Here is a 22,832-nt window from a genome sequence, read left to right on the forward strand (position 1 = left end):
CTACTACCTCCAGCTGCACTGGTTTCCACACCAATATCGTGCACAAAGTCTGCCAACCCTTCCCATGCAAGATGTTCCAGAGAGCAGAAATGCAGCTCTTCTAGCCAGGAAGGGCAAAGGACAGCACATGCTTGTGGTTCTGCTCTAGGCCAGGAATTCCCCAGCTTGAAGTACATGTACTGGTAGCATGCAAGCCACTTCCATTGCTGAAAAAGTTTAAATGCCTTCTCTTGAACAGGGGAGCTCTCTAGCTCTTCCTGTGTTGCTAGTACCCAACCCAAATAAGTTTTGAGTTTTTTGCCCCAGGCACCGTGTTGTCGAGGGCAGCAGAAAAAGACAAAATCTAAAGAAAACTTTAAAAATATCAGTCAAATCAATTGTTTTACAGATCAGGAGACTGTATATAGATGGCATGTCCAACAAACACTCTCTAAATAAAAAGGCACTAAATGTCTGGCAAACCACAGTAAGTATCACACTTCATGTCCAGCTAAAACTTCAAGCACCTTGCTCCTTGAATGCAACTATCTCCAAGATTGAGCTTCCAGTCTTCACAGATTAGAATCTGCAGTTTTCTTCTGCTCCTTAAACCAGATTCATGGTTAGAAAAGTAACAGCAATGTTTACCAGGAAGGTGTTGATTGGTACCTGCAGTCACTTCCTCCAAGAATCAGAACATCAAAGCAAAATGCCTTTGCATTGTCTCATGTGTTTTGAAACAGTCTCCCTATTTGGGGGGTCCAATTTCAAATCATTACCTTGCCTTCCTGTTTCCCAGTAGCTTAGCTGCACATTCCTAATAGCAAACATAACAGCACTTATAAGATCCAGGCAATTCCAAATTCTGTCACAAAAGTATGCTCATCTCATTGCTACCCCCCTTTTCAGCTTCTGTGTCCGCAATTATTTCAGAAGCTTTAATTTTGTACCAGGGCGTAGATAATGATCTAACTGGCAGGATTTCCTCTCCTTGGTATAGACAAAACCCAACTATTTTAGTAGGAGTCAGAGCCCCCATATACCATGCCAAGCCATGCATGCAAGCCAGCAGTGGCAATAAGAAACGGGGGTGATGACAGTTCACTGTTACATTACTGCAGCTTCTAGATGTTCCAACTTGTGACTGGCTGTTGCACCAACTGTGACAGATAGGCTTCCCAAGAAGGGTTTAGAAACAACACAAACAAGACCAAAGGATTAGGAGGTCAGACTCCTCAGTGTAACAACTGAAAATGGGGTTCTGGATAAACTGAACTGTTCTTGACCCCACAGGGAATCTGGTAGCAGAACAAGGCTGGGAAGCAAAGTTTTCCCAGTTCACAAATAAAAGATTTAAGCAAAAAGACAAATAGCTCCTGAAGCACAGATCAATGAGAACTCTTACAATTGTATTCTAATTAGATGGGAGAATGATAATCTATTTTAAATGCACTCAAGGGGCCTACAAGCTTTTGAAAGCTTCCTGTCCTCCCTGAGCCGCCCTTCCTCGTCTCCTTGGGTTTAAACTTTTGTTTGTTTAGTTTTTTGTGGGTTTGTTTTTTGAGGTTTTCTGGTTTGTTTGTTTGTTTGCAGTTTTTTGACTCTTACATTAACTATTTGAGGAGTAGCACTCTCAAAACTACCTGGTAAATGAAACAATTGTGTTCAGCCTTATCCTTTATAAGAAAAAGGGTATGGTTCTTGTAGGGCCTGTGTAAGCCTACTGAGAACCCAGAAAGATTTTTTTTGTGTGATGGGTTTTTGTGTGGGTTTGTCGTTGCTGTTGGTTTTTTGTTTTTTGTTTTTTGTTTTTTTTTTTTTTTTTTTTGTTTTTTTTTTGTTTTTTTTAAGGCAAGTGCCTTTCAGCCTTTCAAGACAGTTCTGGAGTTTAAGGAAAACCACATGTGATGTTTGGTTTCATTAAAAAGGAATGGGAAGAGGTCAGAAAGGTACATTAGCTAAAATATGAGTTTGCTCAAAGCTATACTTTAACTATATATCATTCTCATAACTGATCATAACAATAGCAATAAATAATCAAATCAAAGCATCAAAATCAGGTTTCACACAGCATGTAATTTTAATTATTTTTTTTAAGCTAGGAAACACTAATTCACTCTTTCACAATTATTATTTTGACATCAGTTCTGGCTGTATGGTTTTCAGCACAGAGAAGACCTAAGATTCTCTTAAAATGAGCAGTGTATATTCTGAAGTAGACAGATAGGAAACGAGGAGGGAGATAGTGGCAGTGACACAAAGACATTTCAGTTCTCTATCAGAGAAAAAGTACAAAGGGGGAATTGCTTTGTAAGTCACTGTTAAGCAGATGGAAAGTGAGCAAGTACTGAGAAGTGTGCAGCATGCCAACTGATGCAACGCCTGCTCTATGACTCACCAACCATAGTCTGTTGAACTGAGAGATGCAAGAAGTTACAAGCAGGAAACTGTCTAAGAAGTTACAATTCTGTGCTGGCAGAGTCAGCCTGCCTGAAAGGGAGGGCAGGCTGGGGAGGGGCACCCTGGCAGGTAGCCTGAAAGCTCAAACCAGGAACTGTTAGAACAAAGAGTGGAGTTGGATGTGAAAGGACAGCAGGAAGCCAGGCTCACTAAGAGCTGTACTTAAAGGTCGGCTGATCTAACACTAAGGCCTTAATTCTACTACTCTGCAGTTTCTTTTTATTTCTATTCCTCCATTTTCTGCCCTAATCAAATATTTCCAACAAGTCTATATCTGAACTAATGCAGAGAGAAGCGTGGGAAACCCTTTGCCCATGTAATTGTTTTTGCTGTGGTAATTTTGACTGTATTCCTCTGTTCTCATGAAGTGATAACAGCATTTGCATACTAGCGCAATAAAAGAATAATAGCTGACGTTCAATTTATGTTTCAACACTTCATTACCTCATCAATTATATCTCTGTCTCTTAGGTGCTTGTCTAGTCTGTGCTGCTTCAAATGCCAGAGAAACCTGTGCTTCAAAATATTTAATGTCCACTAGTTATTTTGCATGTCAGGGTAGTAAAAAACATCCAGAAATTAAACTTTCTAAAAAAACCCTTAGAAAATATCCACTCTAAGAAGCTTACAGGGAGATTTCTATAGATCAGAGTCAACTCAAAGCAGCCGCACGCAGTGCAGGGTATGCTATATGCAGTGGCAGCTAGTGCTACTCTGCAGCAGTATGATGTAACCGCAGGTGTCATGGAAGGTGGGACCTGGTTAGGCTGTCAGCTGTATCTTCACAATACTCCTGCGAGTCAGGAAATTGCTGCTGACTCAGTTTTGTAAGACAGGGGACTGGGTAAGAAAAGGCCCTCCATGATTTACCTCCGTCAGGTGGAAACCCATGGCACAGGAAGACACTGGACACAAGTCCTTCAGGTGCTTCGATAGAACCTATGCATTTGGCTTCCCCTTCCGACTGTGAGATGACCTCCCCCCTTTTGAAAGTTGCCACATCACCAGTACTCCGCTCTGCTTTTTCTCCCGATGAAAAAAACAGCTGAACAAAATAACAATCAGATGTTGCCATGTTAATAAAATAGGCTGAATACTGAGAAAAGCCACAGGGAGGAGAAAACTCCCAGCTGGTGCTGGCAAAGACTGGTACTATGATGTTTGAGTTAGATTTGCTAACACTCTTACACATCTAGATATAAACAAGTTTCTAACTGCTATTAAAGCTGGCTCCAAGATACAAAAACACATACAAAAAGTCAGAAGGGATTGCTAAGGTTCAAAAAAGAAAGTAGCTTCTCACTTGCAGGCACTGTTAAATCTGTTTATATCTGACCAAAGGAACTGCATATATATATAAACACACACACACACACACACGAGGAAGATGGTGGAGTCCTGTGTCACAGCAATAACCAAAATTTTTTCTAGATGACCCCAAATGAATCAGTTAATCTGTTTTAACTACTTGTTTCTCTACTTTTGAAGTGGAGATAAACAGTAGCTTCCCTAAGTTTGCTAAGTAATCTGAGCTGCAGATATACATTATATTAGGATAAGAGCACAGTTGTTCCAAGAACAATGATCAAATAAGAAAACTTTAAGTTCTAATGATAACTAAGATTAGAAAGCTGATAAGAAAAAAAAAAAACAACTTTTCTTACCTCCGTAATTATAAAAGGCATCTCGCTCTTTCATTTGAACCACTATCCCGACAACATCCACCTGTTTTACTGGACGTCCATTATAAAAGAATATACCTAGACACAGAACATTCATAAGTGTATCTATTTCTTACAACATCCTACCTTACATAGTGACATTTGTCAGTAAAAAACATACTTTCTTATTTAATATGTCTTACATTACACTATGTCAAGTCATGTGAAAAATTCCCTGGATCAGTGAGGACTGAGGATACTGGAAGGAAGACGTATCAGCTCTTACTTCGCTTGCTTTTGTTGAGTGTCAAAACTTTATCAATCTCTTGTTTTCTTGCACATTTGAATCTGAAAAACAGTTCGTTTTCTCTGCAGGCAGAGTATTTTTAGGTTTTTTTGTTTCGTTGCTTCATTTTGGTTTTTGGATTATTTTTTGTTTTGTTTTGTTTTTAGGTTTTTTTTCCCCCACATCTTCATCAGGCTTCAGAATAAATAATAGAACACAATGGAAGCAGTTTGGGCTTCTCACAATGCAGCTGTTCCTGATTAAGGCAGAGTCTCCAAAAGGAAAACTAACATAATTCTGCCTTTCATTTCTAAAAGAACAGGAGCCATGGGGGGCAGGGGAAGAGAAAAAACCCTCTTAGATTGCAGAGTACACTATGCAGTCATCATGAACAGCATCCTGAACTTCAGCTTCTGAAATAACACATTCTAAAAACATCCCTTCAAAGCTATTTTTGTGCATCTATAAAGATGACTTGAATAACATGCAAAAACATGTCCAGAAAACGGTGAGGCATCAGAGCCCAGTGGACTTTGACAGCATCGAGGTTGCCACATGCTGTAATCCCTTTCAAGGGAGTGAAAAATGTTGTTAACAAACACTGACGTAAACATTATACACTGAGGCTTCAGAGTCCACTAGCAGGAGGATAACACGGCAATAACCTCCAGATATCCCGGGCTAGCCGATTTTCAGTTGATGTGTTTTCCTCAGTTTTTGAGTATCACTGCTTTACTGAAATATGCCATCTGGGATGTTCAATAACTGTCTTCTAAAAACTAGGTAACTCAAGGGACACAGAAGGGAACATTTGGCTCCATACACTGTGGCAAGTCATATTCTTACAAAGGGAAAGAGAAACATTGCGGCAAGGAAGTCAGATGTTCTGTATAAAAAAAAAAATCAAAACCAAATCCAAAAATAACTTGTCCTACATAGCTGGCAGCATTAAATAAGCCTGGAATTAACTTTCTTCACACAAAGACAAAAACCCCGAAGTTTCAGAAGAAGTCACAGGTGATCAGTCAAGCAGCTCATAAACAGACATTTTACTCAAAAATCCACTGCGATGTTTTGAGGATGCATCTATCGCTGTCATCTTAGAGCTGGCTATACTAAACGTGCAGTCACTGGTCAGGTCTGGTGTAGAGAATGTTTAGCAGGTCTGTCCACTTTTCTCTCATTCCATTTACCAGGACACCAATAAACACTGCTATAGAAACCCTCAAGTGAGATGCTCCTAGTGTATACAATTATTCACTAAGCCTTCTAAAAGCTCTATAAAAGGTGGTCTGGGTCAGTTCCAGGGTAAGTCTGTGGAGCTATATAGACTCCAAGTTTTTGACTGTGAAAACAAGCAACATGTCATCATTTCCCAGTTAGTAAACTGAGTTTTGGCAGATGACAAAGACCAGATAAAACTGGTTCTCTCCATCCCCATAAACTCACATAGAACTCCACCCTCTGAGAAACTACCTGAATTCATCTGAAAGGTGAAATTACATTTACACTATTTAAAGTTGTTGAACTTGACAACTTCAAGGTGTAAACTGTTTCTCCTGCCAGCTTATTTGTTCAAATTATGTTCATAGCAGTAGCAATAAAAAAAAATATACTAAACATTTGAAGCTATGTGCAAGTACATTCAGTCATGCTCCAAGTAACCAAGTAAATAACACATGTATTAATATGCTCTTACCACAACAGGAAGCCACAGCAGCAGTACAGGGGGCTATAGATACCGACCTCTCGAGGGCAAGTTCTGATCATGTGTTTACCAGCATTACTGAGCACTGAGCTGTTTGCCTTTGCTTTAATTATTATTACCTTCTTTTATGTTATTTGTAGCTTCCCTGACTTGTTGATAATCTGTCACAATGAAGTGATGCATGATAACTCTGAGACAAACTCATTTCCATGATGTGATTATGTGTTACAACTGCGTTTGACACCCACTCTCATTTCAAGGCCTTTAAGACAACACAATTGCTGTTTTTATCTGGGAGGTTTTCCAGCCTTCTTGTCACCATTTATAGCAGGAGAGTAATTGGCTAGGCTTACTGTTTTCCTCTGTGTTGTTTTAAGGGATTAGTCATTGTGGCATCAAATCCTAATGCTTAAAAATGGAAAGCAAAAACTTATTAGGTCATTCAGTCCAATTCCTCAGGGCCAACGCAAGACCATTTTGTACAGTAAATTCCTGGCAATCTGTACAGTCAGGATATAAACAAACCCAGTGAAGGGCATCCCACCTTCTTCCTGGGAAGGCTGCTCCACGGTTTAGCAGATGTCATTCTAAAGATGTTTTTCCTGACATTCAGTCTGTTTCTTTCAATTCCCCCTAGTTACAACTCTTTGTTTTGCACTCATTCTTAATTACCATTACTTAATGACTGATTTATAGCCAATCATATACTTAGCTTCAGCTGGTCTTTAACAAACCCATTAAAGGCAGGAAACATTGACAGCAAGCACCTACCTTCTTCCTTCCCCAAAAGATTTTTTTTTAGTGTTTCTGTTGTGCTATCATTTGTTGCCAATAAATAAGATATGCTGAAAGATGTCTGGTTTGGTATATACACAGCACCAGGAAAACGAACAAAATTCAGGATGTTCTATGAAATTTCACTTTATTCTTTAAAGTTGGTTTAGAAAACGATACAGGATTGCAAGCAAGCTTAGTTGTGTAAAAGCCAGATGCACAGGAAGTGGAGAAAGCTCGCATGCACCAATTTTAAAGGCTGATATCTTGACATAACAGATACCACTTCCTTAACATTATCTTCAATAAAACAAATTTAACAAAACTGAAAGAGTTCCTTAAGCAGAAGAGAAGAGGAAGGGAAGTGAGAAGGGAAATTCAGGTAATTTAGAGGTGAAAAAAAGAGCAGGATTGTACTTTCTAGGACTGTTCCTGCTCTTCTGAAATGTTGACATTTGTAAGTTTAATTCTTCTGAATATATTCTTGCATATGTATGTACTAATGTCCAAGTCTACACCTACAATCCTATTCTGCTGACACTAAGTTGTTTTGTATTTTGTTTGAAAACAATTAAAAGGACTCCAATTGAAGCAGGAACAGTTTTTACCAGATGCATCTGCTACACCAGTGCTACTATAAGACCACACACCTTGAAAAGGCCTCTAAGGACTACTCACTCTAGTACAAATATCAACAGCAGGCTGTAGCTTAATTATTGCAATGGATTTAAGACAAAACTCTCCCACCATGTTAAATATATCTCTTAAAGTGGTGTATATATACTGGACTCCGCAGTTTGTGAAGTGCCTACGTACATAAAAATGGTTGCAAAAAGAGCAAAATACCTCCCAGTCCTTCATTTCTGTAATAATAGCACTGCTGTTATCCCTGCTGTTAAAAATAAGAATAACAAAACCTACAAGGCAGAGCATATTCAAAGAGCCAAACAGATGTACCTTGTCTTTGTGGAGGAAAAAAACAAAAACCCAAATAAAACACCAAAACCAAACAAAAATCACACACTCTGCTTAGGTTTCTGCTTTTCCTCATTAATTCTAAATTCCTTGGGTTCTTTCCTGATAATCTTGCACCTTGTCAAGTTTCAGTTCGGAGTAATGAACCACTCACAGCAGAAAACATACTGCAGTCTATTTCAAGTCTTTCTAGTGAAAATAGAAATTCAAGGTCAGACCCGTGTTGCTTTAGACAATGTACACATGTGGGTGATATTGGCTGAAGACCAGCAGGAAAAGACTGCAAAGCATAAAATTCCTAACAATGGTTAGGAAATAAAAGGTGTGGTGTAGGATTCAGCACAGATGCCAGAATTTACAATAAGGTTATTCAAATTTATGAAGAAAGTCATATATCTATCATATATAGAAATTAAGCAGACAAAAACTCAAAAGCTGTATCTATTTTATAATATATTAACAACCAGAGGAAAAAGCAAAAACACATACACCCAGCAATGTCATCAACTGTCAATTTTGCGACAGAGAAGGATAACATCCTTCTCAAATGTTACAGAGACAGTGGAAATATGTAACACATATGGCCAGAAAAGACCAGCATTTTTAGAATTAAGTTTATCAGAATATAACAAGCACTACCATGCAGAGGAAACCCAGCATCACCTTAGTGCAAAAGAGGTTCTGTATCTATATATATGAGAGGAAGAAAACCCATTACAATGAACACATTTTATTTTTCACACATTTCACATACAACCTGTTGTTCTTCAAACTGTTAAAGATACTAATGTCACTTAGCTTAGGGGCATGGAAAATTACTGGTGCTCCTGAAGTGTTCTGTAATCCCTCGATAAAGAATACAATATAAAGCAATTCTAATTCTGTGTGCATTATAAACTGCACATATAAGTACATACCTGGCACTTGTTTGGATTCTTTCATTTCTTTTATATCTTTAATATACAGTCTTGCAAATGCAGAAAATATAGGATCCATCCCCCAGTGCAGAGAAGGTGTCTCTTCTTCATACTTCTTGGACTCAGACTGCATTCAAAACCTGTGCATGTAGGAGAACTTATAACTATTTTCTACACAGATAAAGAACTGTTCACGTATGTTCCAAGTCAATGAAACAACAGCTTGTAATTGTATACACAATGACAAAGCAGTTGATGAAGACACAAAAACTTATCTAATACAATGTTATCTTTGTGCCACCACATGAAATACTCAAAGCATGTATACAGATTATTTACTAAAAGTAGAGACACAACACCATTTTGCCTGGCTCCATCAAATGATAGAGAATTTCAGGAATTTCTCCCTCTAGGGACCCATAAATAGTCAACCAAACAACACTTGATTAAAATAGCAGAATTGTGGGATATGAATTGGTTACTTTCTTTACACTTGACTATTTTCCCCCCCCATCATTCTCTTTCCCTTCCATAAGATATTCTCCTCATTGTTCATTCTGTGCTTTATTGGGGTGGTGGTAGAAGCTTATTTTGTATAAAACAAAAGCAGCCAGCCTTTCTTTATTTCGGACATACAGTCTCCAAGAACTTCATTACTTTTCCCTTTTACATCTTCAGATTTCCCTGTTCAATGCTTGTTATCTTCTACCATTACCAGAGCCAATTCTCTGCTTAACACAGAGTTGATGTAGAAAAAATAGTACTCAATTCAGCAAGGATTCTTGTAGACATTTGGAAGCTAAATATACTTTTTAGTAGCTTCTCCTGTATATACAGCTAAATTATTCTCATAAAGCTTTCCAGGTCACCTTGAATGGGTGTCAGCCACTTACAGCTGTAGGGGAAGGGTGGTAAGAGGACTGATTTTGAATAGTGAGTAATAGGGCTGAGATTTGGCAGCTACAGCCTCCTGGGAGGGAGTAGCCTCCTGCTACAGGTTGCTAGTGATCTCTAGTCTGCAGGAGACACATCTAGCTACTGATATAGAGGCCATAAATATAACGATAGCATCTTGCTTCTTTGAGAAACAACAGGATTCTGGAAGATTTCTGTTTTCACACTTAAACTTTAACTTGGAGAAGAAAAACATTGTAGCACAACATGCTAGAGAATTGCTGACATCTACTCTACACTGTAAAAAGAACTGAAGATGACAATTCTATTAATTACCAATTTTATTTTTTAATTTTTTAAAAACAAAAGTTTAGTGATGCTTTGACCTTCCTTAGACTGGTCCTTTTTTTGTGAGATGTTGAAAGTATTTGATTTAGTCAGTTCCACAAGTCACTTCACCTTTGAGTAACAAACTAGTGTTGTTTATACCTGGATTTATGTCTCTCTCCCTGCTACAGGCAGCTTTTCCCAACCTATCCCCTTCGCATGTGCAATGTCTACTCAAAAACATCTCACCATCCCTTTCTCACTCAAGCCTACCCATGAAGCACACTTTCTGCTGCTGAATTGCAGACACTGCTCCGTAGAAATTTATAAACTAAGCTGTTAACTGTACGATCTTAATAATGCGAAGTTGCTGTTCCTCCATATGGCAGTTCTCTGGTTGCTTGCTGTAGTCTATGTCAAATTTAAACCATAAACTTTCCCAGGCAAACACATGGTTTGAACTTGTATTTTACTTAGTGTGCTCATTTTTGTAACAAAATTAGTCTTCCCCATCCCTCTCTTTCTGCTTGCAATCTCTAGCACAAAGTTGCCTGCATTGTCCCTATGCCACTGTGCTTTTATAGCTTACATAAAAATAATTTAACCCAGCAGAAGGTCGTGGCAAGTGAGAAGAGTTCACACATGAATTCATAAACATATGCACTAGTCAATTAAGGTTAACACATAATGAGTTGAAATAAAGAGAAGGACTACTGGTCAATGTCATCCTGCCTCGCACCTGCAAACAGGAACATTGAAGATACAATTTTGTCCTTAGTGGTGCTACAGCCCCTCAACTATTCCCTTTTAGTGGCACTTCTCCCCTGACACGAAACATGGATACAATGGCAGTGTCGTTCTCTAAGTTCATCTTTTATGGAAAGTAATACTCCTTTCTGTACCTTGCCCCCCAACGTACTCTGCGTGGTTACAGTCTGTCATGCTCAGCACCCGTTTCATCTCCTACACAGATGGCAAACTGAGCTAACAAGCCAAAACGAGAGAATCAGGTAACAAGCCTGTCTAACTTTTTGTATTTTACATGAACAGCCACTCATTGGAGTAGAAAGCAGAAGTCACTCCTGCACATGTGTAAATCAAGGGGAAATCAATGAAGCAGCACCACCACAAATTAAAAATATCTGCATTTTGGTATTTCAGTATCAGTTGTCAAGTCTGAAATGCCCAAATGTTAACAGATCACTAACCAGAAGTCCAAACAACACTTCCATCACATCTATCTTCACATATAGAACCACTCTGCTTAGTTCCAGTCTGCTACAGACACACCAAGTTTAATCTTACAGATCTGGCAAATATTTCTTGTTATAAAGTAAACCACACCCCCAGCAATATCAAGTCATCACAAGATTTCTTGAAGTCCATGGGACAGATCTGCTCAAGTCATGAGTTAGACACTCCATCCATACTAGGCTGGGACAGTGCAACTATACTGGAGACACTCACTTGCCTTCAGTAGTGTCTGACAGGCACCTGAAGAGCATTCTGCAGGGCAGTCTCCCCCTGCTTCATGGTGCCAACAGCCCACCCAACCCCTGCCACCACCCAAAACCAAACCCATTTTCTTTCTTCCCTCCCAAGCGGCCACTTGATAGCTACATTGGAACAGTGACCTATTTAAAGCTAAAGTTTGTGGCCTGATGAGAGGAAAAGAGATTTACTGCCTCCTGTACTGCTTGCCTCCACACACTCCTATTACAAGTCCATTCTTCTCATGGTGTTAAGAGCAGTTTTGCTCCTACAGCAAAGGAAGATGTTGTCAGAGAAGCAACCCTTTCCAAAGTATCTGTTTTTCAGTTAGTTTCCAAGCTTGTTTCAGGCAGATTGATAGTAATATTCTTAACAAGGCAAATAGATTTATTGGAAGAATTTTATTTTTTGCTATATAATAGTATCTTCCCATAATTTTTTCTGAAGTTGGCACAAGAAGCCTCTCCATCCCAGGCAGAATATCCCAGGGGTTAATTAATTAGTGAGTCATCCTGGCAAAAGTGGAACTTTCCATTATGCTGGAAGTGTTTTCAGCTCTTAACTGGTACCATTGGTGATATGCTATCAGCAAGGAAGATAACAGCTACCCTGTATGATGACGATCCAAGGGGCAAACAGCAGGCATTGTGGAGATGCACAGCACTGTAATCAATGAGAACACAGATAGCTAACAATAGACAATTCTGAGCGAGCAGATACTGTATGCACAAATGTTTAAGGCTTAAGCTGGCTTTTGCTGAAGATGGTGATAAAGCTTAGCAATACAAACAATACAGAGTCCTAGCAAAAGGTCATCCCTTTCTGCATTTTGTTTTAAATGCAGTGTAATGACTACTGGTGCTATAAAGCAAGAAATTCAATCTTCCTACAGGAGAAAAAAAGGCAAGAGAAGCATCTGGTCCAAGAGTTTATTAGATATAGGATATCTGTGTTCTATTTTTACCTCTCTACAATAACTCCAAAGAAAGGTTATAAAGGCATAATCAAAAACAAAAATAGGAGTTCTGCTATCTGGACTACTTCTTGGGAAAACAATTCTGTTTCAAAGGAAAAAAATCTAAAGTTTACACTAGTTATCTAAACACAAATAAACAAAAAGCCTCAGTTTAAGATTATTCTAGACACTAACCTATCAAAATAAGTCTGCCTCTTTCACCTACTGCTGTCAATGTTAGCATGTTAGCGTTCTGACTGGAGTGAGAATTAAACCAAGCCCATAATCCCCAGAGTTAACTTGTGAGGTCAGCAAGGTATTATCTTAAGCGGGAAAGAAGGGAAATCAAGGAAAATTGCAGTCTTCCCAACAACACCACCACCCAAAACCAAGACCATTTTCTTTCTTCCCTCCCAAACAGCCTACTGGGTAGCCACACTAGAATAGCTCCCTGTTTAAAACCCAAGTGATTTGTCCCAGCAGAATCAGAGCTGGCTAATAAATTTCTTGGCTCCTATTCCTGTGTTCACCGTGAACCTTTTTCAAAAACGGTAAATGATTAAGAATTGGTCTTTTCCAACCCCAGTGAAATGGAAACTCCAAAAGAGTATGTTTTAATGTTTCTTGTTGTCTTTCTCCAGATGTGACTAACAACTAAAGCTCTTGGAGAAAATTGCCTTAGTTTGAGACGAATCATTTGGAGCCACAGAAAAGGTATCTTGCCACCAGTTGTCTGCAGCGACTCTGCAACTGCTGGCAGACCACTGCAAAGGATTTTTTTTCTCAGCTTAGTTGTGAATCAGAAACAGAGAATATTTACCCACCAATACAGGCAGCTTAAACATCCTACCAGGGATTCACTCTTCTCCAAAGACTGCCACTACTATACTAGCACTGATGATTTACAAAGGAAGCTGTTCCTGAACTGTTAAGAGTTGCCAACCCAATGCATTAAAACAACTTACAGTCACCATTGGTTTACTTGAATAAATCAGGCCACAAATTGGGGCTGTTAAAGAATTGCTTCATGGGTCAGCCATCCCTGCCACAGAGAAAGCAGCTTGTGCAAAGAGGAGCAGAGTCAACAGCTGGGTTTTGTAACAACCTCTGTCATCTGGATTGAACTCATCTGTGTTTGAGTCAACACCCTACATGACAAATGAGTACTATTCAATTCTTCATGATCAGCAGAGGCAATTCCAGCATGATACAGTTAAAAACATCGTATCTCAAGACATGTTTTAAATTACCCAAGGCCACATACAACATTTTAAATTAAAAACAAACAAATCCAGTATCTTAGTACACAAGTAGATCTTCGGAAGCTGGAAAATAAAGCCTTTGGTTACAAATAATATGGATTAAAGATTCTAAAAATGAAACTCACTCATAGACTCTTTAAAAACACACAATTAAAAGAAAGTTTTCAACACCAGTAACAAGACAAAAACCATCACGAAGATCAAAATACATCACTGAAAGAGAAAAAAGGCTCCTGAAAAAATGTGTATTGTCATCAACTTTATAGCTGTTAGAAAACTATCAAACAGTAAGATAAGGTCAGTTTGGATCCACTTTCTACCTACCTGCTGATTCTAATAAAATGAAAGTACGGTAAGCACTTTCAGTCTTTCTTAATAAACTACCTTATGCTGCTGGTCATGTTAAGTCCTGTAAGTTAGATGCTACATGCTGCAACAAACATCAGTAAGGGCACAGCATGTCCTGTAGGTTTTAGATACAAGGCAAATACAATTCCAATTTAAAAAAAACCAGTTTTGAAATAAAATTACGAGAGCTAGAACTGCTCTGAACTTCCAGAAGTGAATAAGTAACATTTCAGGAACTGCTAAGTGTTCACATCTGTCTAACCTCTGTAGATAACACATTTACAAAGAAGAAACAATTACAGAATTTTTCTTAAAGATACTGCTTGAAATCTTAAACATCATATGTCTTTTAATTACATTATATTACAATACACTTCCCTGGCAAGGGAAGAGGATGCAAGAAAAAAGACCCATCACCACAATCTTTATCCAGTAGGGAGTCTACCAACAACAGTGAAAGATACTGTCTGCAATGCCTATAATAGACAGGATATAGACAGGAGCAAAAAAAAAGCCTTGTTTCATCAATAAACTGACACCACTACTATGTAATAGTCTTACAGTGGAGTTAATGTCTCCATGTCATAACCTGCAATGTACTTCCCTCTCTGTTTTTTTCTTTCCACAGCACTGCCTAGAAATTCCTCTGGACAGGCCCATGTGGCTGCAGGAGACCAGACAGACTGGCTCCTCCAACATCAACAGTCTTGGAAGGAAGAGGGACAAAGCTTGCAGTTCTAGATTGCCTCCTTTGGCATTGCAACTAGTTTTATATGCAAGTTAAACCTTGTAACAAGGTTTTGGCACCCAATTTTCCAAAAATCACAATTCTGGAAAACTAACAAGGAAATGTGCAATAAAATAAACAGTAGAAGTAGCTCATTCTGATCCTTGTCCCATGCATTAGTCACAAGATATTTTCCTACGTATCAAGAAATCAGCAAACCACTCAACAGACCAGTAAACTAGCTCTATATATTTGTCATGGACAGCTGTAAGCTTACCATAAATAAGGTAGTAGGAGTCACTACTAATAGTCAAAGCTTCACTTGCTGTTTGTATTTTAAAGCTATTGGATAATCATGCTGAAGCACCTTCTTCAACTAATTCTCTAACCCGTCTCAAAGTGAGGGCAGGAGGAAGCCTATGAAGATGATTAATTCTCTCTGAAAGCTCTTAATCACCCACAGTGCTGCCAGAATGAGCTGAGCTGCTGAAAAGACATTCTTTCACAGGGAGAGAAGGTTCTCAGTTATTAGTGTGAAATAAAACCAAACAAAACAAAAAATAAATTACTTCTTATAAATAATAACTTTGCTGCTTGGAAAAACAGCAGTATGGAAGCTTTGACAGCTAGAGGATACCAAACAGGCTCTTGGCAAAGGTAATTTTTTTGACAGATACATGCAATTTATCGATCCAACAAAGGAATATTAACTCATTCAAGTTAACTAACAAAAAGAGAATAAAACCTAATTCACCCCAGCCTAAGGCAACACAGTTAGCTTTCCTACTTTGGTCTACCAGTGTAAAACAGATTTAGTGATACTTCTTGAACGAAGATTTTCCAATTTCAGAAATTTGGGTAGAAGTGGCAAGCATTGGTTGATAGCTTTCTGAACCTACTGGGCCTCTGAACTCCATGACAAGGTTGACTAAATATCTAGAAGCAAGTTTTCCTGCCCATGTCCCCCTCTCCCCTTTAAATTATTTTATGCATCTGTTACAATTTAAAATAGCCTCTGGAATAAGATCAGAATTTATATGAGCATTCATAGCACAACAGAGCACTCCATTACAACCAGAAACTTCAAAATAATTAACCTACCACAAATGTAGACTGAAGTCTAGGTGCACAGTTATGATAAAGTTCCCAAAATATTCCCAGCACATAGCAAAACATTAGATTATGACAGACTGCTTCATGTTCTGAAATCGTTTTAAGTTTTCCATTGCTATACAAGTGAACCTTTTAACTATATCAGAACACTGTGAGGCTGTGCTTGAAACATGGTGTCCAAACAGCACTGTTGTTGGTATATAGAAAAGAATTCAAATCAGAATGACTATGAAGTCTCAGATCCAACTAGGACCATCATATATTTTGTGAGCATAACTGAAGTCTGAGATTACTTCTTTCAAGCTCTTTTAGAAGATTGAGACCTAACTGTTAGTCATCTTAGAAAGATTAATACAGTTAGCTTGACACCAATGTCTGTTTCTAGACTGGCTGCATTTGTTCTTTGATTTTTTTTATGCTATTCCACAAAATTATTCTTTTTCTCCTCCAAATAAATACTTGTACTGCTTCTTGTCTGAAGGCACTTCTTACAGAAAAATGTTTAGTCATTCCAAAAGACAAACCTGTGCAAAATGAAATGCTGCAGAAAAAAAAAGCATTGAGACTATATATATTATTATTCTCTCTTATTGGGTGAAGTTTGTACTATCATTCCATGTAAGAACAAAGCTTTTGCTATGCTTTCTAACACTCCTCACACAGGTCCTCTCAGCCAACATCTAGGAAAAATATCAAAAAGGGTTGTTTTTGTATCAAAAATGGTACAATTCCCAGCCTGCTATTCTCTGGATTTCTTTTGTAACTGTGCCTCCTTTGTGAGGACGAGAACTTTTATACCTGAAATCAGGCACAAGATTTTTTAGTCACACCCAGCCTGCTCTGATCTGCAAAACCAAAAAGTTTTAGACATGTCAAAGATGTGTAGATATGTTTTGATTCCTTAAGATTAATTGTTCTGCACAGCCTTACACCGCATTCTATGAACTCCGAATGCTCTGAATATTAGTGTCTTCTCAGCTAAGAAAAGCTGGCTCATCATCCCTTATCTTCAGCTGCTAAACTCCATTAGGACTTATTAAAAATCCAGACTTTGTCCTCTAACTTTTGGGCTAGCAATTATTGTAATTTTCTGAGGATGTTCTGAAATAATATCTTATATATTCCCCTCTGAGGTCTGTCCAAAACTCATCACTGAGAGCTGATACAGGACTGATACAGCATGAACCCAAACTGTCCAGGAATACCTGTATAGCAACATGAGTATCTCCTTAATAGCTTTCCTCCTTACTGAGCAAAGAAGGCTAGACTTCTTCGCTCGTGAGGATTTTTACTCACCTTTAAAAGGTTTTTCCAAATCCAGTAGAAAGGCACCAAATGGACATAACACTGTTAAGATTCTTAAAAGAAAATACCTCACCCATGACTGTAGCTGCAACTTCTTATGTTCCCTGCATGAATTGCTGTCACAGAAATCATGGTAAAGTCACTGCTATTTCCAACTTACTGGGATGTAAAAAACCAAACAGCCTTTTATAAAACAGATTTAAATGTCTCCTTAATTGCATCTGAATTTGAAGAGATGCCACTCCCTACCTCCTGCTTCTGAAAGTAAGTCACTCTTCTATACTGTATCCAGAACAATACATTAAAGCTCAGCCAGAAGCCACAGGAATTATTTTTCCTGTAGGTGATTTTATTTTCTGCTACAGAAAATTCAGTCCACTTAATGTAATGGGCTCTTTTGGCTTAATTCATAAATATCACATGGTGTACTATAACACATAATTTTGTGGATTAGATATTAAATGCCCCTTGTGTCAAAAAATAAAGATTCCAGGGCACTCAAGACAAAGTGCATCACAACACAACACTTTTCTCATAAGCAGGTCCTAGTGCCCAAAGTTTGCATATACTATTGTTGAACACACAATAGCTGCTGTTCGCCTTAACAACTGACACATTATTACAGCTCCTCACATTGCTGCTGTACCAAGAAGAGATCCTACATGAAACCAAATTCTACTTTACAACACATAGTAACTATTTTCTTCCCTCAAAAATGAGACTTATACAATAGCTGATAAACATCTAAGTGAAAAGCAAACATTACACACACAGAAACTATTTTAAACATGGTTGTAATATAAAAATAACATTTTCCATGAAAAGCTACAATGTTTGCACAGTAAAATCAGTTTATTTTTTAAAGTCTATCTTTGCATTAATAACCAGTTGGTATCTCACATTATAAATGTTATTTCCCCTTTTTGCTATCATAGTAAACACATATCCAGCATTATGCCACTGCAACGTCTCTGGGATATTGCTAAAGGTGAAGTAGTTTTCAGTGCTATCTTTTTGTCAGATTGTCCTTTTTTGTGTGTGTTTGTGTCTGAAATGTTCCCTACTTTTCACTATGGTATATTTTTAATAATAGCTGTAGAAGGCATAATAAACTTCCTGCTTATGCTTACCACATAACCAGGATTGGGTTTGCTGTCTGGCTGGCCAGCCGTAATAAAAACCAGATATTAAAATAACTCATTTTCATATTACAGAACAAGCTATTCAGTCCCAAGATTCCAGAGCTGATCAGGATCGCAAGAGAACACAACGTCCACTCTGGAGAAAAAAGGGTTCCTGGGAAACAGAGGAAGAAATTTAGGATTTGCAGAAAGAAAAGCAGCAATCTATGTGGGGTTTTTGTCCAAACATTTTTTGTGCCAGTATTGACCAAAAGCAATACTGAGATGCAAAGCTATCTTTATCCCTTAATAAATTTCTAATCCTAGCTGCTATGTGAACTAATGCAAATTTGAAAGCCACAAACAAAAAGAGCAAATCGGCTCGTGACTGCTATGCAAGAGGAAAAGGTTTAATTACCATCTGGAGGAAAGACAAACATGGTGAAGCATTTGTAATACATGCTTTCATGTGACTTAACTAAAGCTTCTAATATCCATCAGATGGAGGGGACTCTGCAAGTTTTAAATACTTTGCCTTGTGTTCATGCACAGTTTTGATCACACAGATTTTGCTTTAAGTGACATATAATCTGAAATGATTAAAATGGTTAGAAAGAATACAGCATTATAACTAAAAGTAGTATATTTTAATTGTATATGACTTTAAAATAAACCAATACTCTAGATACTTATTCATGTGAAAGATTGTTATAGTCGTCAAGACACAGAGGGAAAAAATTTTTATCAGACTAACTACTGTATTTAAAAAATACAGCTATCCACCAATGCAGCTCAGTATTTTAATATTACCTGAAAATTCCTATGAAAGGAGGTTTCAGTTAAATACAAACCAAAGCATCTAGACTTCTTGAAAAATCTTATCATGAAAGGGGCCCTGAAGTTTTTAATTGCATTAACCAGTTAATCAATAAAGAGACAGCTGTATAAGTTTCAGGTTGTTGACACCTTCCATTAAATCTAAGGTTTAATTCTCACTCAAATATGTATAAAAACACAACTCACCCCTCCAATTATATGACTGTTTCCAAATATCAGCCTTAATGATAGTTGTCTTGCAAACCAACAGGAAGCAGAAAGAAAAACATAATTATTTTTTGCAATAACTTCAGGGAAGTTAACATGTTAAAACTTGAATGCCTTTGACTTGATGGGTTTCCAAGAAATATTCTTGTACTACTTGTTGAAATACTTTGATCCTTATTCAAGATTGCTATATTATTGCTTTTTCTTCTGACGTGTGATTTCAAATAAAGTCTATTCTGTAAAACATCATCAGTTTACTTGGAAACATTCAGATAATTTGGCAACTTTTATATTTGTTCTGTCATCATTCCCAGAGGTATTTCCCGACATCAATGGAACTGCACTCCAAGAATTCTGGGGGCAGAGGTATCTCCCTAGGTAGAAAGAAGAACCCCCATCATAAGTTTCCAGGACAACTCACCTCACAGTTAAATACTGCGTGATAAAAGTGTCTAAAACGGGAAAGGACGACCTGCCCTCTGAAGATACCTTTCCCCACTGACTACTGAAAAAGCTAGGCCAATTTAAACTAAATACACAGATTTTTTTATTTTTATGAAGCCAGAATTAGATCAGTCCTATTCCTAAACATTTTAACACTTTTTTTTTTTTTTACTGCAAACATCAAATAATACCTTTATATGTTGAAGCTTCCAAATGCCACATGTTTCTATGGCAATTCTTAGATTAAGTGATCCTACTGTAATGCATCAAAAAAAAAAAAAAAAGATGTAATGTGTAGTTTCCAGGTTAGTGATAGGAGCCTAAATGTTGATTCTGGCTAATGAGATATGGGCAAGCTTTTGAGCGTCTAACCTCTAGAATCACAAATTTTTCCTGTTTGTATTATATAGGACTGAACTATTCCCATTACTCGTATTAGGAAGGCTCATAAAATAGCAAGCATAAAAGTGAGTCTCTTTTGTGTTCCTTTATGAAGGCAACTTTAAATTTCAGATGCAGAACAGAAATACAAGTCTTTAAGCTACAGATCTATCAACTGTACATTTAACAGAAGGGCTTTAAGAGTGCTATACACAATATGGTCTCCCCTCTCAAGGCTTCCAGTGAATATGTAACACGACTTGATGTTCCTTGGAGGAAGATGAACAGTCTTTTAGTCCATCCTCTTAGACCATAAAGAAATAAAAAGGTTTTTTAGCAATCTTTGGTATTCCTTTCTTCAACTTGTCATAAACATGGGCTATTAACAAATGATACTACTAGCTCCTCTGTAGTTACCACAATTAGAGCATTAGAACACAAGGGTCAGGTACAACACAGCAAGTGTAGAGGGGTCATAGAAAAAGCAGAAAAAGTTAAAAACTTGGCACATACACAAAGAAGATGGAAATGTCATAGAGGGAAGAAATTAGTATCTTTAAGGTCAATATACGAGACTGAAAAGACTGAAAACACCGTGATATTTAAAATCCACTGAACTGAGATGCTCCTATGAGAAGGCACCACATTCAGAACAGTAGGAAAGGAAAAATGACTGATGATGAACAGGAGAAGGGAGATAAAGGTCAGGTATGGGAGAGTCACCAAAAATTTCTCGTTAAGCCTGAAGGACTGAGGAAAGTTAGCAAAGCTATAGTGGTACAAGGCAAAGAATCAGAACTTAACTCCATAAAATCCTGAACTCAAAGGAAAGGGAGTTAGATTCAGAGCAAAGCAAGGCAGCTTTTGGAAATAACTTCAGATACAGAGCCTGGACACACAAGGTCTTGTCAAAAACCAAAAATGCAAAAAGAGGAGGTTAAAAAGGAAGGTAGTGGGTTAACTAGAGGAATCTAGAAGTTACAGTGGAGTTCAGAACTGAAATTAGTAAAATACATCAGAAAATACCAACTTTGGGTAGAAATTATAGAGTCTATGGAAAAACACCACCATACAACTGAAAAATATCAATGAAAACACCACATACATGAAGTAACGAAAACAGAAGGGACAGTGTTGAGTCCCAAAGGTGCCAGACAGATTAAAGCAGATGAAATAAGAATTACACCTCAGATTTAACCACAAACAAGCCACCTGTGACCTTACAGCAGTTCAATGAACTCAGACATCAGAAAGAAGATTGGAGGAGATCAGTGAAAGCGTGGGTGGACAGAAAGCCAAGACAATATAAAAATAAACCATTAAATATTTTGAGAGAACTGAAGACAGGATGTAGGACTGCAGTAAAAGGGCAATATATGCTGTGAAGAACACATTTCAAATTAAATTTCTGAAGCAAGTGTTTATTTTAAATTAAGAGAAACTGAAGCTGAGCAGTTTAAATGAAACAGAAGTAGAACTTAAGGAGTTAGGAACAGTAGCAAGTCAAAGCTATTAAGTCAGTGGGAAAAGATGGTGATATTAAGCAGCAGAAAGTATAAAGGAGTCTTCTAAATCTCAAAGAGGTGACAAAGATTGCAGTAAAGAGTTACAGCTATTTTTAAGCCAGTATATTTGATGCACAACCAAGATAATTCTTTAACATCTTTACTCTGACATTTTAAAGAAGCATTGAATTTTCAAAATGCATTGCATTAAACTCCTGAAGGAGAAATTTTAATATACTTATAACTCACTTTTACCTTTTTATCCTTACCATCTGGAAACATTTACAGTTGCTAAAAACTCCTTCTACCAGGGAAAAAGAAAAAAGACACACACAAAAACCCAGGCTTCATACAACCACCTCACCAGAAAGTCAATGCAACTTGGGAAGGATTTGCTACTATCACTTAACCTTCACCTTACAGAGTTTATTTTTAAGATTGAGTGCCAAGTTGCAACTCCAGAGTGAAAGCGTAAGGGAAAAATTGAGACTGAGACACAGTTTTCCTTTTCAGATACAATGTTTTAATCTTGACTTACTTGTTAAAGAGTAAGCAAAAAAAAAAAAGCTAAAAGCTAAACTTTATCCCTAGATTAATTGCTCCTTTCTTGTGTCAGCCTTTCATCTCATATTTTCAACATTACATGAATTAAAAGCTCTCTGGAACAGGAAGACTTATCTTTATAAAAGACTAAAGCAACAAATCTGTAGTATCTAGTAACACTCAGCCATTGGTAGGATGACCCTACTGTCCCTATTCTGTTCTGAGTGAACCTGTTTTACCACACACATGTTCAAAGCAAACTGACAGGTTATATAGATACTATATGTGAACTACTCATAGTCAAAAGTTCATATACCAATAAAACTGAGAAAGAACCAGGCCCTGGTGTCCCAGTTTCATAATTGCCAATCTTAAGGCAGCAACCTCAGCCAGATTTCATCATATATAGCTCAAGAAGCTTTCTTTTTGTTTTCCATTTATTTCCAGTTATTAGCACAAACTCTGACACGCACACATACATCACTACCAGTCCCCCACCCTATGTCTTTAACCCTGAAGCTAAAAAAAAACCTAATTGGGCCTAGATATAAGGATTCCATGCTATGGCTTTGGATTCCTTTTTTTCACCATCATCTATCAATTAGTTCAAAT

At 37.7% G+C, this 22,832-nt stretch overlaps 1 protein-coding gene across 3 annotated transcripts in view; it reads right to left on the reverse strand.

Moving 5' to 3' along the window:
- STN1 (STN1 subunit of CST complex) overlaps positions 1-22,832 on the reverse strand; it is a 46,044-nt gene that overhangs the window by 20,769 nt on the left and 2,443 nt on the right. For 2 of the 3 annotated variants that reach the window (XM_074907678.1, XM_074907676.1), the window contains exons 2-3: positions 8,761-8,900; positions 4,104-4,199 (exon numbers count right to left, since the gene is read on the reverse strand). In XM_074907678.1, the coding sequence (XP_074763779.1) occupies positions 4,104-4,199; positions 8,761-8,893 (229 nt within the window). In that variant the 5' untranslated portion in view covers positions 8,894-8,900. Of the gene's footprint in view, positions 1-3,309; positions 3,485-4,103; positions 4,200-8,760; positions 8,901-22,832 lie in introns of those variants that run through there. The other variant, XM_074907677.1, reaches the window with a different exon arrangement.

Source organism: Athene noctua, chromosome 5 (genome assembly GCF_965140245.1).
Source record: "Athene noctua chromosome 5, bAthNoc1.hap1.1, whole genome shotgun sequence".
In the NCBI taxonomy this organism is placed as follows: domain Eukaryota; kingdom Metazoa; phylum Chordata; class Aves; order Strigiformes; family Strigidae; genus Athene; species Athene noctua.